Source organism: Taudactylus pleione, unplaced genomic scaffold (genome assembly GCF_031769625.1).
Source record: "Taudactylus pleione unplaced genomic scaffold, aTauple2 ptg000065l, whole genome shotgun sequence".
NCBI lineage: Eukaryota > Metazoa > Chordata > Amphibia > Anura > Myobatrachidae > Taudactylus > Taudactylus pleione.
The window spans coordinates 10,019,945-10,038,683 of record NW_028284467.1 but is presented as its reverse complement, the minus strand read 5'-3'; the positions used below and the strand labels follow the sequence as shown (position 1 = coordinate 10,038,683).

The 18,739-nt window shown below is 43.7% G+C and overlaps 1 protein-coding gene across 3 annotated transcripts in view; it reads left to right on the top strand.

Moving 5' to 3' along the window:
* Positions 1 to 12,231, top strand: part of POU6F1 (POU class 6 homeobox 1) — a 115,688-nt gene extending 103,457 nt beyond the window's left edge. For all 3 annotated transcript variants that reach the window (XM_088466265.1, XM_088466274.1, XM_088466257.1), the window contains exons 11-12: positions 1,578 to 1,746; positions 10,046 to 12,231. In XM_088466265.1, coding sequence (XP_088322391.1) covers positions 1,578 to 1,746; positions 10,046 to 10,391 — 515 coding nt within the window. In that variant the 3' untranslated portion in view covers positions 10,392 to 12,231. The remainder of the gene's footprint in view (positions 1 to 1,577; positions 1,747 to 10,045) is intronic.
* The last annotated feature ends 6,508 nt before the right edge of the window (positions 12,232 to 18,739 follow it).

The window sequence follows — 18,739 nt, the reverse complement described above, 5'->3', positions numbered from 1 at the left end:
AAACTGCACGCTCGTATAGGCTGTGGGTGGTGACCCACAGCTATACGAGCGTCCAGGAGGACGCTCCATTTTTATGGAGGGCGGCCCTCATTCAGAGCGTGCGCTCTGCTCAGAGCGTGCGCTCTGCTCAGAGCGTACGGCTCTGAATGAGGGCCTAAGTGCATTACTCATGATTAAAGTATAGTTTTATATATGGCTTTATATAGAACTATACTTTAATCATGAGTATTGCACTTAGTTGTACACTTTCTTTCATCAAATTGTCAGTGTGTTTAACTTACATAGCGCTTCAAAGGCTTTCAATTATATACTGTTATGTCCCTCACATGCTTTCGTATTGTTTTTCTGTTGTATATTGGCTTGGTGGTGATGCAGTGTTAGGTGCTCGAATAAGGGTCCATACACAGCTTTCCAGGTTTTTTTTTTTTATCAAATATTTTTATTGAGTTTTCTTTTACAAAAAATATAAAATGAAAACAAAAAAACACAAATATACACATAAGCAAAGTGTCACATCAAGATAACAAATGAAATAAAAGATTAACCAAATGGTAATCTAGCGTAAATTTAAACATAGCTATTCAAAACATAAATTAGGACAATTTGTAGAAATAGAATATAAAGTGAACAATAACAATGGTGTTTTGAAGAGCATACTGGCTGGCAGAGGTACAAAGACAATAGAGTACTGGCTGGTGGAGGTATAAAAACAATGGAGCACTTCAAAAACCAGAGATGTTTAAGCATAATCATTAGAGGGGGTGAGCAAGGCATATAGGGAATCCTACCATAGGGACCAGACCTTATCACATTTGTTTGGGCAGTTGCACTTCTGATACATAAAGCATTCATGAGAAACTTGTATTGACTAAAGCCGACCAAGCGAGAAAGGTAGGCGGGTCAGAGGCCAGCTTTCCAGGTTTAAATGAAAATAAAAGGTGCTTTACTGGCATCAGTATGCATCAAACGGAAACAAAACAACAAGCACCTAGCCCTCACTCAGGGCAACTATCTCACATCTTGAGCCCTCACTATCATTGGGCAGCTAATCTGCAAACATAAAGTTTATCAAAGTCTCTCCAGTCCTGTCTCTCACTAGTACTGTATACCACAGGCTCCAGCCTGGCTTGACTTTGGGCTACCACAGCTGCTTACTTGCACAGCCTCACAACCTGGGCTGCTTCTTTGCAGTTAACATAGGCTCCAGCCTACTCACATTCACATAGCTCAGTCCCAGAGTTTGGTGGCTTTCCCTGTCTCCCACAGGTCTAGGCTCAGGCCTCCTGGCCTTCAATGGCTTGCTAGCACAATGAGCTCTGTCTGGCTTCCACAATCCCACTTGGACTGTCTGACGCTCCGGTCCCACCTGGGGTTTGTGCAAAGGGCAGTCTCTAAGTGTGGTCATACACCCTTTTTGTTCCTTGTGTGGGCGGATCCCTCCTTCCCCACACTGGATCACCTGCTCATCAGCACAATCTTTACTGATACTGTCACAATATAAATATATTTATATATAATATTTACATGTGTGTGTTTTTATGGCAACATTGACATTACAAAGGCTCTTCTGTTTTTAGAGACACATTCTGGAAGTTATGATGAAGATGGCATAAACCTAGAAGAGATACGTGAGTTTGCCAAGGAATTTAAAATTCGCCGTTTATCTTTGGGTCTAACACAGACGCAAGTGGGCCAGGCACTGACTGCCACAGAAGGACCAGCCTACAGCCAATCTGCCATCTGTAGGTAAGATGTACTGTTCAGTAAGCAATTTTACCAACATATAATATAGGTGTCTGCATTTACAGATAAGCAAGGGTTAGATACACTTTTTAAAACACATAGGTTCTTTATATGTATGGTGATTATCCAGATTGCTTTGGGCTTAGTGTTTTCTGTATAGGGCTATTTTTATGTAAGCTAGAGCATCATGCCTGAATCCCTTCCAAACGACATCTGGAAGGGATTCAGTACGATTTACCCCATGCCACATGGCCGGCAGTTCAAATCCCGACAGCGGCATCTTGGCAGCAGTGAAAATCCCGATCGTCGAAAGGTAGGTATTGACTAACCTATTCTACCCCTAACCCTCCCTTAGGGGTGCCTAACCATAACCTCCCCCCAAGAGCCTAACCCTAATCCCCCCTCTAAGTACCTAAACCTAACCCCCCTTCCCCGCCGCCTAAACCTAAGTTCCCCGGGGGGTGCTTAACCCTAACCTCCCCCCGGGGGTGCCTAAGCCTAACCCTCCCTTCCCCTAGCCTAAACCTAACCTCCTGGGGGGAGTCCCCCCCGGGAACCCTGAACCTAACCCCCCCCCCCTGCCGCGGCTGTCCGCGCCCGGCTTCGATCGGGCTCCCGGCGTAGGTAAAATGACAGGCGTCAGGATTTCAACGCCTATCATTTAACCCTTGCCGGGATTAGACAGTCGGGAAGCAGACGGTCAGGATTCCGTCCATCGGCTTCCCGACTGCTTCCCTCTGGAAGTGTATCTTTTCCCACAGTGACTCAGACATCCCCTTCTCATTACGTTATTTAGCAGAGCTCCTAACAGTGACTGCAGGAAGAAAGGCTCTGCGATGATGTCATGTGTGTATGACGGGATCACCAAACAGCTGCAATTATTTGCTGTTTTATTCAACTTTTTTTTTATTTTTAATTGTATGGTTAACTGGTTTCAGGATAATATATACAGTACCTGTACATCTAAATGAGAAATAAATAATAACACTTGAATAAAATATTTTTGCAATTAATTTCATTAAATTGGTGTTTTGCAAGAATAAATATATATTTTTGTTTACATGATAGCATTATTTATTGTTTTGCTATCTACTATGAGCTTCTAGTTACAGACCACTTCTGCTGAACAGTGATGTGTGCATAAAAAACAAACAACCAACCAAACCATTGAAGATGTGACACATTTTAACTAAGCAGTAATATTTTGTCCTACATTGTCCATATTTTTGTGATTCCAGAACCTTAGATTCCCCTAAAGCAGGGGCTCCCAATCCTCAAGTACCCCCAGCATGTCATGTTTTGAGGATTTGTGTTTGTGGAAGCAGGTTGGATAGTTACTGACCCAGCAAAATAGATGAACTCACCTGTGCATGATTAAAGAAATCCACAAAACATGCCTTGTTGGGGGTACCCGAGGATTGAAGCTGAGAAACACTGTAGTGTTTCTAAAACTCTGTTGCCTAATAACCCTAACAGCACATGTTTTCTGCATATCCTCAGGAATAATTAGTACCACCTGTAAATCTATTGGGTGTTAGTCAAGTAACACAGTTGTGTTCCAGGTAGATTATCTGGAAAACATGTACTGACCATAAACCTAAAGGTTATTTTTCCAACCATTCAATTAGTTGGCTGGTTGGAACGAAAATTTGGTAATGTATGGGAGCAAATGACAATCAGCCATTTGCTCCCAAATGCCATCTGTTTTCCAGTTTTTTGGAACAAATGACTGATTGTCATACATTACCAGATTTTCGTTCCAACCAGCCAACTAGTTGAATGGTTGCAGAGAGAATCTTTAGGTGTATGGCCAGCTTTAGGATTCCATAAGGACCAGGATTGAGAAAAACTCCCCTATAGTACTGGGATGCAATTAAAAAAGCAGCCTACCTAGTGTTTTCAGTATACCAAGTGGGAGCTAATTAAAGCAATATAATGAGGTGGAGAAGATACTAAGGGCCTAATTCTGTGGTGGGAGTAAAGCAAGAAAAAAATAAATAACTGTGCACCCGGACATACCATGTTGCATTGTAAGGGGTGCAAATATTTTTTTTTCATGTAGGATAATTACTGGCTGCTTGTGCATGCAGCTCAAAATACTGGGCAGCTTTATTATTACACAGCAATTTAGTTTTCAATTTATACACACTTTCTCAAATTTAAATCTCTCTGCACATTTGAAATCTCCCCAACCTGGATTGCAACATGGTTTTGCCAAGATGCACAGTTACTTACTCTTTCTTGCTTTACTTCCATATCAGAATCAAGCTCTAAATCAGCTGAATATTAAACCAAATGAATCCATTGGAGAAAAACTATACAGGAGAATATATCCAACCAATAGACTCTACTGGAAAATATGTTAAACTAATAAACTGTATTGGAGAAAATATTAAACCACTGGAACCCATTAAAAGATATAATAAGCTGATTCTATTAAAAAAAACAAAAAAAAAAACAATAGAATCTACTGGATAAATATTTAAACCCATGTAATGTAATGGAGAAAATATTAAATAAATGGATTTTATTGCTGAGGATATTAAACTGATAGTCTGTTAGAAAGGTTTTTAAACCAGTTTACTCCACGGGAGAAGATACAGTATATTGGAGCAAGTATTAAACCAGTAGTTTCCATTGGAGACAATCAACCCCACTCCACAACCTTACGGCCTAGGTGTCATCCTTGACTCTGGACTGTCATTTGCTCGACATATTCAATATGTTTCCAAATCCTGTTACATACATCTAAAAACCATATCCAGAATATGCCCATATCTTATACAAGACACTGCAAAAACTCTAATCCATGCACTCATTATCTCCCACATTGATTACACTGTACAACAAATTAATACTTTTAATTTGTTTCCTTTCTAATTTGAGGTCAAGAAAAACTAAAATGATTTCAGAATGTTTTTACTAGCTCTATTTTTTGAGCTACACTACTTGCACTATACTGTATGTACATTAGTAATATAGTCATAGTGAAAAGCTATTTTAAAATAATCTGATATTTTCTTGATATTCTTGAAAATAAATAAGTTGTTTTAATTCAATCAATCACAAATTAGAACACAAAACGAAACAAACATACAGCATACGAAAGTACTATCTAATATAGTGGCCTATTCATGGGGGTGCTTTCTCTTTGCTAGTCGCTTGTACTCCTCTTCTGGGGCATCTCTTGTCACTGTCTTTGTTCCATTGCTGAAATGTCTTGGTGGAATCACTCACTATGTTTGTCACTCAGTGCACCACAGTTAACTTGTCTGGGTAATCCCGTGAATCGCATATATTTGAATAGGGGAGGGGACAAATAACTGATTCATTTAATTTGGTCATTAGGCCCCGCCCCCTCTGCGTGAAACGCAGATTGCTGGTAAGATTCTCTCCATTCTGCCCACTTCACTAGGAATACCCCTACATTGTCATAAATGGGCTATATCTCTGAACTCAGAGCTAACTGAGAGTTTTAAATGTCATACTCATTCTTTGCATGCTGAAATCAATTAGAAGTAACTTGTTTCAAATCGGAAACCTTTTCATTGTTGTGCAGTGTTATTGCAACAGTCTCCTTACTGGTCTTCCCAAAAACAGACTCTTATCACTACAATCCATTTTGTATGCTGCTGCGAGGCTGATCTACTTCACTAAACGTTCATTGCCTTCTGCTCCCCTCTGTCAGTCCCTCCATTGGTTACCTGTCTTCTACCAAATTCAATATAAAATACTTTTACATACACATAAGGCTATTACCTAAACCAAAAAAACATATATCTCTTTGCTTACTGTATCTCAAAATATCTCCATGCTTGACCTCTCTAAACACCACAAGATCTGTGTCTCTCATTCACACACATTACCTGCTCCCATTCACGGTTACAGGACTTTTTTACAGCCTGCACCTACTCTGTGGAAGGGATACAGTCATAATACCGACCGTGGGGATTCCGGCGCTCAGAATGCCGGTGTCGGAATCCCGAAGGTAAGTAGAGGGCACCCCGTACCCAATCCCTGTGGAATGCCCTCCAGCACATGATAAGACTTTCCTCTAGTCTCCAAATATTCAAGCGTTCCATGAAAACTCACCTCTTCAGACAGGGATGTAATTATGAGACTGGCGGCCACGATGCTGCCGGTCTCAATACCAACAGGGAAATCCCGACAAGGGACTTAAGATAGGTGTGGAAATACCAACGCCTATCTTAATCCCGATGCCAAAACACCAGCCCGAACAAGGTAAGTCCGGGGGGCCCTTAGCGTTAGCTGCAGGGGGGGGCTAGGTGTAGGGAGCGTAGTGGGGTTAAGGTTAGATTTTGTGGGGGAGGTTAGGGTTAGGCACGAACGGGGAGGGTTAGGGTGCATGGTGGGGAGGGTTAGCGTTAGGCTACAAGAAGGGTGGGTTAGGGGGGAAGGGGGGAGGGTAAGTACTTACCCAACCCCTATCGGTATTTTCACAGGAGGCATCCCGATAGCCGGCATTACATACTCATTCCCTTCAGACAAGCTTATCAAATTCCAGAACCACTCACATAATCTCCATAAGCTTTCCTACCCAATTACATCCCCTCTATACAGCTCACGCATAACTTTAAATATTTTCATTTTCTTCACTTTCACATTTTCCTGGCCATAGGCCAACATTCCTGTGTGACTAGATCATACAGCCCAACAAGAATCTCTGCAATTTCTCTGGACCAATATGCAATAGGTAGCACCTATTCTTATGTAACAATGCCTATTTCCCTATAGATTGTAAGCTTGCGAACAGGACCCTGCACCCACTCTGTGGAAGGGATGCAGTCATAATACCGGCCGCGGGGATTCCTGCACTCAGAATGCCAAGTCCAGGAATGATGATGTTCGTCCATGTAAGATGACGTTTAGCCTCTTTCTGAGTTCCGTTTTTTTGGAGGGAAAAATCCGAACTCAACGTGCAAACTCGAACCTATCCGAGCCTCCACATCCCTAGTTATTACCCAGTATTGTTTTATTACTGGCGGTTCCCAATTGTAAAGCATAACAGAATATGCTGGCTCTGTATAAGTAACTGTTAATAATTGTCAACATATATTTTATTGGGTTCCCATGAAAACAATTGTTACATTGTTTTTTTACATTAACAAAACTTTTATACTCTTTTTTTTCCTTCAAATGCTTCTTATTCGCAGCTTCTGCTGATTAAAATGATATGCAGCATGCCTATATACTGTGTGCTATTGCAGGTGTATCTGTATGCGAAATACTAAGTTACAGTGTCAGCAGCTGTGACACTAACGTAGCATTTTGCATGCAGATACAGCCGCAGTCGCACACAGTATATAGGCACATACCGCATATCATTTTAATCAGCAGAAGCTGCTTGTGCATCCTATTCACACCGCTGTGCGAATAAGACGCATTTGAAGGTAAAAAGTTGCACTAAAAGACGATTGGCGCTACCGAGTCACGACATGACTCGAAGGGCTGTTTTACGTGCAAGGAGGCTAGATGTATGAGGACACATCTGTACACGTGGTCAGTGATATCAGGCCAACACAGGTTCCCAAAGTCTGCAAAATACTTTTTACCTTGCACAATCCATATATAATATAAGCAAATGGACTCGTACATGCTCTCTCTCACAAACATTCACTTTTTGTTAATTTTAACATTACCTTCATGATTTTCTAGTGTTTTCTTGTTCATAACTTAGGGCACTATGCTGCAGTGAGGCTTTGAGAACAAGCTTGGTTTATAGCGAAGACTAATAGGAAGGTTTCATGTACGCTTTCAACAGACGTTGTTTTTCGTATGATGTCATGTACATGCATGTAGTGGAAGATCAGTGCCTCTGAAGTATTTTACTGCAGTTTTTTAAACATTACACAATTGGACACAATATTTCCATTTAGAATTGATACTGCAGCTGAATAAAATAATTAGCTGAGGCAAATCTCAGTCCCTTCAGTCTGACGGGACCAGAGTGAATGTGAAAAGGTAAGGTGAAGAGCAGGACAAATGCGTTTTACAACAGATAATAAGCAGGTTTTATTATTCTTATTCTTATTTATTTATATAGCTCCATCAAGTGTCCATAGTGCCATACACGGAAATATTAAGTGAAACACAAACTATTCATACAAACCATACTTGTACATGTAACTTGTCTTATACAGAAGCATGATGCTGTATACACTAGAGTAATTTGCAGTCAGTGGCGTAACTAAGGGGGGGTCGAGCAGGATGTGTGCCCAGCGCCGTTCCTTTGCTGCAAAGCCGAAACCTTCCCTCCTCCTGAGCGCTTACCCAATAGCGCCAGGAGGAGGGTGGGAGGCAGGTGGTCTCAGGCTGTGCAGTAACACACACATCGCCGCCAGTGCGGCAGCGATGTGTGTGTTAACCAGCAGCCAATGAGAGTCAGACAGACTCTCATTGGCTGCTGAGCTCCCACTGCAAGAGCCGGCTCCTGCAGTGGGTAATGGGAGAGATGTCATGATGTCATGACGTCTCTCCCATAATGTAGAGCGCGCCAGCCCGGGAGGACTGACGTGCGGCGCCGGGAGCAGTGGCTGGAGCCGGAGCGTGGATTCAGGTAAGTGTATTTTTTTTACTTAAGTTGTGTGTTTGCACATCGGGGGGGCACCATTACGGGGGGGAGCACTACTGGGGGCACCATTACTGGGGGGGACCACTACTGGGGGCACCATTACTGGGGGGGACCACTACTTGGGGCACCATTACTGGGGGGGACCACTACTGGGGGCACCATTACTGGGGGGGACCACTACTGGGGGTGGAGCACTACTGGGGACTACAACTGGGGGGGGACTACTATTGGGGGCACTGCATCGGGAGGGGGGGACTACTACTGAGGGCACTATATAAGGGGCTTACTACTAGGGGACTACCACTGGGGGCAATAAATAGGGAGGAAAACTACAGGGGGCACTGGATAGGGGGATCACTGCTGGGGGCACTGCATAAGGGGGGGGACTACTGCTGGGGCACTATAAAAGGGGCTTACTACTAGGGGCACTGCATTGGGGGGACCACTAGGGGCTCTAAATAGGGAGGAAAACTACAGGGGACACTGTATAAGGGGCACTGGATAGGTGGGATCACTGCTGGGGGCCTGCATAAAGGGGGGGGACTACTGCTGGGGGCACTATATAAAGGAGCACTGCATAAGGGAGACTACTACTGGGGTACTGAATAAGAGGAACTAATGAGGGGCTGCATAAGGGGGACCAGTACTGGGGGCATTGCATACTGGAGGTACTGTGTAAGGGGAACTATTTGGGGGCTGCATAAGGGGGACAACTATTGGGGGTACTGTATAAGGGGCGCACTACTATGGGCCTTCATAAGAGGGACCACAACTGGGGACATTGCATACTGGGGGTACTGTATAAGGGATACCACTGGGGCTAAGGTGCATATGGAAAGGAATGTTCAGAGTGACGATAAAGGGGTGTGTCATGTAGACACACCCAATTTTTAAGTGGCCACGCCCATTTTTACCGCACGCATGGCGGGGGGGGGGGGCGGCGCTCCATTTTTACATTTGCCCTGGGCTCCAAATACCCTAGTTACGTGTACTATGACGCTGTGTGTTACTTATGCATGCCTCTAAAACTGCGTTGAAACACTCAGGCACGCCTGCGTTCGCACCTCCGCTCCTCCGTTATTAGTGCCCTGCCCCTGTTACCACCCACAAATGGCCTCTCCTGTCACTCATTTCACTGGGCTGTCTTTGCTGGGCAAGTGTGCGGCCTGCGATCGCACAGAGTAGTTCACGCACGTGCAGAACGAAGCGTGCGCATGCACGTACGCAAGCCATCGGGCCACTTGCGAGCGCACAGCACTAGCGAGAGACTCTGAATGAGGTCCCTAGTTCAAAGAATATAAACTAAATAGAAATAAAAACAAAAATCACACACAATTAGAAAAAAAATAGATAAGAAAGTAAAACAGAAAATAAAGCATAAAAACAACAACAGTAGTGCCGTGCGGACTAGAAAACCTCCAACTTTGATAAAGGAGGGTCATTATCTATGAGACGTAATGAAGTAGATGAAAAACTTTGGATGAGCAACCATTGAGTTTGCAACGGGAGTATATTTCTATAGCTTTCCATGATGTAAACATTTTATAGATGCATTTGAGTTACTGTAACGCACAGTAAACTGCATCATATATTAGTAACTCTTCACTGTGAAAAATGTTGGTAAATGGCGTGTTGAGTGCTCAATACATAGCACAGCCATCAGTGTGTTCATTTCAATTCTAAGTCAATGTACTTTTACTCCTGCTGCAGGTTTGAGAAGTTAGACATAACACCAAAAAGTGCTCAGAAGTTGAAACCTGTTTTGGAGAAGTGGCTAAATGAGGCAGAAATGAGGAACCTGGAGGGTCAACAGAATTTGATGGAGTTTGTAGGCGGGGAGCCTTCAAAGAAGCGAAAACGACGTACTTCTTTCACCCCTCAGGCTGTGGAGGCCTTGAACACTTACTTTGAAAAAAATGCCCTGCCCACCGGACAGGAAATTACAGATATTGCTAAGGAACTGAATTATGACCGTGAGGTGGTGAGAGTGTGGTTTTGTAACAGACGCCAAACTCTGAAAAACACCAGCAAGCTCAATATCTTTCAGATCCAGTAGAGGAGAGGAGACGGCCACTATATCATCGCCTAGTCCCCAGAATCTCTCCCCATCTATCAGTGGTCATGCCCTGTGACATTAGTCTGTGAAAGCACTTTGTGGCTGAAATTCTGCTTTATCCATACTATGGTCAGCTTTTGCTTATACCCAATCCTTTGCCTCATGTTTTTATATGACAAAAGCCTAATGGAGTAAGAGGTCTATAGCCATCTTAGCCGGTTCACTCTGGTGGCTTATTACGCGCTTTTTTGCATACTCTGTTCACGGAGCCAAATGGAATTCCCTCTATGGTGGGAATAAAATGTTGGACTTCGGCAACAATTATAAATTGTTATTATAAGTTCAGTGGTGATTATGTGGAGTGCCACATTTAACTCTTGTGATGTGTATGTGCCCTGCATTCTTATGGATCAAATCCACAGAGATGACAAACATTTTTTTTTTATATCCGAAAACTCTTTTAATGTTTTATATTGTATTAATAATCAAATTTGATTGTTTATCTTTTACTCATGTTATTTTCTGTTCACCCCAACATATTTATTTTGCATAGCTTTTTATACATCTCCCTTAGCTCTGATATATCATATCAGTAGTACTGTATATTCAACTTTTTTAAAGGGTGTTACCAAATAAGTTTTGTAATGTTGTTGTAGATTTCTCCTGATTTGACTTGGGTTTTGTTTTGCAGTTAGTGCTTGTGTGAACAATTGTTTTCTAAGCTATTAGCTTTGTGAATGATCTGGCACACATAAAGTATTCCACGAACATTCATTATAAGGCAATGCTCCAGAAATGGTGGTGTTCGTTGTTAATTCCTAAAATCCTGATATTTCTACTAAAATAACTTGGTTATGTTTACAGTGATAGGTGTTCATTATATTAGGGCTGCAAATATGTCTCCACTACAATGCTCCAAAGCTCTATGAAAGCTCATGCAGAGGGGGTGATTCAATTCAGAGTGATGTTAGGTCGCGATGTGGAAACGCTCATATCACCGATACCTATGGTTCCCCAACATCATGGAGGTTCAGGGTAAGATGAGCATTGTTGCTGTAGTCATGTGCCACCATTACTAGCATTCTCATGCTGTACTGACCACACATTACTCAGTATTAAATCCCCCCCCCCCCTTAATGTATAAATAAATACATAAACACTTATGTGATTAGCTTTCAGCTAATTGGCTCTATATTAGAACAAAATATAGCTGAGGAATTGTATAAGAGCCTTTATTAACATGGTTCAAGTAGCATCTGTGTGATGTAACCCGTAGCAACCAATCACATTACTTTCAACAATTTGTTATTGTTATTGAAAAAGATACAGTGATGCACAAATCATTGTAAATATCAAAAATATAGAGCCCACTCAAAACGGTAACAGGTTTCCTTACAAGAAAAAAAAACTTCAAAAGGTTAATATATTTAAAAATGAAAGAAATGAGATTTCCTAAATAAATTAGCATAATTAGGCAAATATTTATAATATCGTATACATATGGAGAAAGCAGTATGTGCCTCCTAATCAGGACTGCACCATGTTTTAGATCTCCATTTTATAGACTATACATCACCCTGATTAATCCCACTGAATTTGTGGATATTTATCGCTTGTGTTTAATACAGTTTCATCAGAACTGCTTTATTTGTTTCACTGGCCTGCAAATATTCTCTTGTTATTCATTCCGATAAAAGATGACATCACAGAAGCGGTTTTTAGTCCTCAGATAGATGCATAATAATACAGACTTATAAGGGTATCCTTTTTCTCATGATTGTCTTTCAGCTACAGTTCATGCACTTATTTATTTATTTTATTATTAATCATTAAAGGTTTATGTTGGATACATCCATGTTGTAAGATTATTATTATTTTTATGGAATATGTTTTTATTCAGGTCGATACATGAAACCTACAAGTCAGACAAAATGGTCAATCCAATTAACCGCGAGGGGTGCGAGTTGCCATTGCAACAGCTTTAAAACTCCTGCAACGGACCGGCACCTCGCACTGTTCGCTGCCCGCTATAAGCCTGAATTCAGCAAATCCAGGCTGCCGTAAAGTGCGGCCATTGCTGCGATGACTTGCGCTGGCGAGATCATCGCAGCTAATAGGATCGACCCCCAAAGACTCAAATGGTTGTGCCCAAAAACAGGAGTCCACACAGGGCAGGAGCTGTGGTTTCAGTCAGAAAAGTGAGAATAACCATGGCAATGTCTGAAAGCTATATAAAGATGCACGCAAATCCCGTCGAGACTGCGATTCTGCACACAGCGGTTCTGCGAATATATATGCAAATGCCGCAGCCGACAGGATTTGAACAGGGATGCCCATCGGTGGTGTCTCTGATCCACTCCATATAAAGACGCACCATCGATCATATAGTTACTCAGAATGTCCATCGGAAGTCAGCCACTGGAGCCATTGTAACTGTGTACACAGACGCATTCGCAGGTTGAGACAATTGCGACATGCCTGCGTTTGAGTCGCCACCCCCGCAGTTACCTCCCAAAAATGCTCACTGACTTTCAGTCACTCTGTGGTACAAATCCTCACTGCAACCACCTTCGGTAATCCATTGGTATGCACCTGCATACCAATCGTTCAACTTCACAAATATTGGCATTGCGTCCACCTCTGAATCAAATCGTACACCTGAATGCCCAGAGAAGAAATCTGCCGTAATCTCTTTTTGAAAAAGACAAACAGGTGTCACAAACTCTCGGACGGATTGTGGATGCTATCCGTATTCAGGGAATTGGCTAGACCTATTCCTGAGGAGTCTAATGTGCCGGCGGTTTTCACCAGGGGCCCTCGCAAGAAGGTATGGACTGGGCTGCGTCCAACACAAGGTTGCGGCCCTCAGGTTAGGTTTCCCTATACAGGTGCTGACAAACTTGGTAAGTATGCAGGAGACTTGAGCGTAATCGACTAGCCGGGTCAAAACCAAACAGACAAGACGGTATCAGGGAGCAGACGTAAACGGGTCACAGGGAATAGCCGCGGTCAGAACTAGATATCAACATAGAACCTTCCAGGCAGAATCAGAGTCACGAACAAGCAAAGGTCAGAACCAATTATCAGGATATGCACAGAAACGCTGGAGTATGGTAATGGAGCCTATACTCTGGCACTGGAGTGCTCCCAGGAACTTCCTTATATAGGTCAGAGTTCACACAGTCTCCAAGCATCACTTCCCTAACTTATGTGCCTGTCTCTTTAAATCTTATGCAGAGCGGAGTGCGCTCCTATGGGAGCTGCAGTCGTCTGCACACAGCCACCGGAGGAGGGGAACAGCGGACGACGGGTAACTCCCGCCCACTGTCCCACGCCGACCTGGATCCCAGGGCTGCCGGACCAGATAAGCAAGACCTGGATTCGGCGACGCTGTGACAACAGGAAAATTAGAAGACAGAACCTTGAAGTTGCCTAAAGGAAGGCCTGGACTTTAATGGAGGTATCAGACAACAGAAACTGACAGATACAGGCAGGGCCGTAACTAGGGTAGTGCGACCAGTGCCATGGTACAGGGCACCGCAGGGCAGGGGGCGCTGTTTGAGCCTGTCAATTTTCCTGTTTATTATAATCCTCACTTGTAACTTCCTCTTCTTTTATCCCCAGCATCTCCTGGCCTCCCCTATCTCTTCCCTGGCCCTTCCCCATTTAGCCATGGCCCTTTTTCAGGTGCACTGTCTTATGTCCGTATTTAAAAAATGTAGGGGGGTATGCCAATCCTTTCTCTGGCAAAAGGCGCCATAAAGTCTAGTTATGGCTCTGGATACAGGCTCACCAGGAACAAACATCCTTTCTTAGTCACAACCTAGCCGTAGTGTAACTTACGAGCTCTTTGAACATCAACCAAAACATCGCTAAATTCTCCAAGTTGATCTGACCCAACAAAAGGAGGTAATCCATGGCCATATGATGATTTAATCTATAGAACCAATCCTTAATTGTAGGTGAGGGAGTGGAACTCCAATGAACCTGGAACTCCAATGAACTTCTTATAGCAGGATCTTTTTCAAAAGGAGGAGTCTACAGGGGTGTCCTGTACCATAATTTCTTTAAGGCCAACACAGAGTCCTAGAAGGACCATAAGGCCAGGGAAGCACACCAGATTTGATGGGGGGAAGGGGGGTTACCAATAACATTGTTGCACCTCCAGCAGTAGTTAGAAACTCCTGGAAGCATCCGTGCAAAATTGCTAGGGCATCTATACCATTGAGACAGTAGTTTAAAATAGTTTTCAGTGAATAACTCGCCAAGCTGGAAATTGTAATTTAAAAGATTTTATGCCATGGATGGATCAAGACGGATAGGGCCTGGAAGGTATTCACAAAGTTTATATCGCAAGGAGAGTAGATAAGCCAAGCAGTAGGGGGCTAAAAATAGCTTATCAAAAGAGGTTAAGGGCCTGTTACATGACCCGTTCATTCTCTCACTCAAGAGAAAATGTTTAATAGGAAGATAACACCAGATCTCAGAATCAGGTTGAGACACTGCAGCCTGAATATCACCAAACAGAGACACACCAACCATTAACCAGCTGGCTCACGTGATATCCCTGCATGTACAAATGATATGTAGTGCCTGCAGGGAAGCCAGGGTTGCCAAAAAAAGGTGTCATGGTGGATTTTAACCAACATTGGACCTATAGTTGAATGAGAAACATTCTTTGTCAACCAGCTCAAAATTTGTAGGGAGCATGTGACCCTTCATTATAACACATTGGGGCATATTCTTATCACCTGCACACTCTCCTCCATTACATCAACCTCAAAATCAGTTAAATCAACCAAACCTCCTAAAACCTGCAGAAATATTAATGCTATTAACTTTCAACAACTGTCTACCTCTCTACAACAACAACTCTCACCAATTTCTACATTCACTTCTCCTGAGACTGCTGCATCACACCTAAACTGGATTCTAGAAAAAGCCCTCGATGAAGCAGATCCAGCTACCCACGTAGACTTAGACGTCAACCGTGGCATTCTAACTTAAGGCATCTACAAAAGCTCACGTAAGGTAGAAAGTCAGTGGCAAAAGTCTTGTACTCCATGTGACTTCCTCACATATAAGAGTATCTACAACTATTATTGTACTGCTCTGGACGCTGCCAAACAAATATATTTATAAATCTCTTATCTCTTCTCAAGCCTCTAACCCCAAGTGACTTTTTAATACATTTAACCTCTTCTTACCCCTCCCTCACCCAAGCCGCCTGCGACTATCTGTGCGCATGATCTTGCTTCTTATTTTAAGGACAAGATTGATAATATTGAAATGAAGTGGTATGTTCTTTCTCAGCTAGTGACCTGCTTAATTCCCTACCTGAACCCTCTGGCACATTCTCTTCATTTGACCTCACAAATGAAGATGAAGTAACTACACTCTTTTCATCCTCCTACTCTATTACCTCTCCTCTAGATCCTATAACTTCACAAATCAGTAAAGCTCTGTCTCCTGTGCTCATCCCAACCCTAACTAAAATCTGTAATCTTTCTCTCTCTACTGGCATCTTTCCATCACTGTTCAAGCATGCAGTGATTACTGCCATTCTGAAAAAAAAAAAATTCTGACCTTAACACTCTCTCAAATTACTGTCCTATCTCCCAGCTCCAATGGCCCTCCAAGTTACTGGAGAGACTTGTCTACACTCGCCTCACACACTTTCTTAACACCCACAACTTATTGGACCCACTTCAGTCTGGCTTTTGTTCCCAGCACTCCACAGAGACAGCACTGATTAAGGTAGTAAATGATCTGGTCACTGCCAAGGCTAAAGGTCATTACTCACTCCTAATTCTTCTAGATCTCTCTGCTGCTTTTGACACTGTTGACCACTCTCTTTTCATACAAACATTACAATCCCTAGGTCTTAAGGACCCAGCTCTTTCTTGGTTATCTTCCTACCTATCTGATCGCTCTTTTTCTGTTTGTTTATTTTGTGGATTCTGGGTCTCATTCAGACCCGCTCGCGAGCGCAGGACGCTTGCAAGCGGGTCGATGGTACCCGCATGCGCACGACGGAGGGAGCTCCGTCGTGCGCATGCGCGAGACCCGGATAGCGACAGCCAAGCTGTCGCTCCGGGTCTCGCACCAAAGGGGGCGTGCTGTCGATGGTGATTGACAGCACTCCCCCTTTGGTGGGAGTGCCGGGGGCTCGGCTGCCAGACGGAGGCGTTCCCATGGGACCGCCTACCGTTTGGGGCCGGCCCCACTGACATCACTAGTGATGTCAGTGGGAGTGCTTTTGGCTCTGATAGAGCCAAAATCACTCCAGGGCTTGCGGCAGCGAGACCCTACCGCAGGGTCTCGTCGCAAGCCCAATGGTCGCGATGGTCTTGACCATCGCGACAATCATCATGGACGCTTGCATAAGCTGTGGGTGGTAACCCACAGCTATGCGAGCGTCCAAAAGGCCGCTACAAATTTAAATAGGATGGCCCTGATTCAGAACGAGCGCTCTGGTCAGAGCGTCCGGCTCTGAATCAGGGCCTCTGCCTCCTCCTCGCTACCTTTATCAGTTGGAGTCCCGCAAGGCTCTGTCTTAGGTCCTTTGCTATTCTCAATCTATACCACCTCTCTTGGCAAACTAATCTGCTCTTTTGGATTTCAGTACCATTTGCATGCGGATGATACTCAAATCTATCTATCCTCTCCAAATTATCACCATCTGTATTGGTCCGTGTCACTGAATGTATTTCTGCCATTTCATCTTGGATGTCATCTCGCCACCTGAAACTTCATATTTTTAGAACAGAATAAATTATATTTCCACCGGCCAATAACAGTTACCAACCTGATCTCTATATCACTGTTGATAGCTCAACAATCCACCCGCCCCACAAGCTCGCTGCCTTGGTGTCATCCTTGACTCTGAACTGTCCTTTGTTCCCTACATTCAATCTGTCTCAAAATCATGTTACATACATCTAAAAAACTTATCCAAAATTATACCAAATCTCACACAAGACACTGCAAAAACTCTAATCCATGCACTCATTATTTCCCGTATTGACTATTGCAATAGTCTCCTTACTGGTCTTCCCAAAAACAGGCTATCGTCATTACAATCCATTTTGAATGCAGCTGCGAGGCTTATCTTCCTTGCCAAGCATTCATCGTCTGCTGCCCCGCTCTGTCAGTCCCTCCATTGGTTGCCGGTTTTCTAACAAAATACTGTTACTTACACATAAGGGCCATTAATCAAACCACACCAACATACATCTCTTCACTCATCTCAAAATATCTCCAAACCCGACCTCTCCGCTCAGCACAAGATCTGCGTCTCTCATCCCTACGCATTACATGCTCCCATTCACAGTTACAGGACTTTCTACAGGCTGCACCCACTCTATGGAATGCCTTACCACGCACAATAAGACTTACTTCTAGTCTTCAATTCTTCAAGTGTTCCCTGAAAACTCACCTCTTCAGGCAAGCTTATCAGATTCCAGAACCAACCACATAACCTTCATAGCTTCCATGTCTTATTACATCCCCTCTCACAATCCACACATAACCTCACACAATGAACCTCATCCAGACCTGGTGGCAAGCACTGCGTGCTCGCAACTGGGTCGATGTTTTGGTCCTGCACACGCGCAGCACTGCGCGCGCTCACGCCCCGGAGCGAGAGAGTTTCTACAAAAGCCCGGAGCTCAATACAAAAGGGCCGGCTGTCGATGTTGATCGACAGCTCGGCCCGTTTTGTAGGCGGGGCGGGGGGGTGGCTACACAAACGGAGGCGTTCCTAACGGAACGCTTGCCGTTTTGTGGGCGGCCGCTCTGACATTAGCAGTGATGTCAGTGGGGAGTTTCCTGCTCAATCAAAGCAGGAAGCTCCCTGGGGCTTGCAGTTGCCAAGACCCAACCTTAGGGTCATGTCGCAAGCCCCGATGGTGGCAATGGTCTTGACCATCGCGACCATCACCCTGGTCGGTCGCTAAGCTGTGGGTGGTAACCCACAGCTTAGCTAGTAACCAGGAGCCCGCACTAAAAAAAAGAAGCGGCCGCCCTCATTCAGAGAGAGTGATCGCTTCTTGCGAGCGCCTCTGAATGAGGGCCATTGTCTTTCTTTCACATACTCCTGACATTTGGCCAACATTCCTGTGTGACTGGATCATGCAGCCCACCAAGAAACTCTGCAAACTATCCTTGTGTATCAATGCCTATTTCCCTATAGATTGTAAGCTTGCAAGCAGGGCCCTCTTACCTCTATGTCTGTCTGTTATTACCCTGTTTTGTTCTATAAATGTTTCCAATTGTAAAGTGCAACGGAATATGCTGCGCTATACAAGAAACTGTTAATAAATAAAATAAATAAATATTCAATTTTG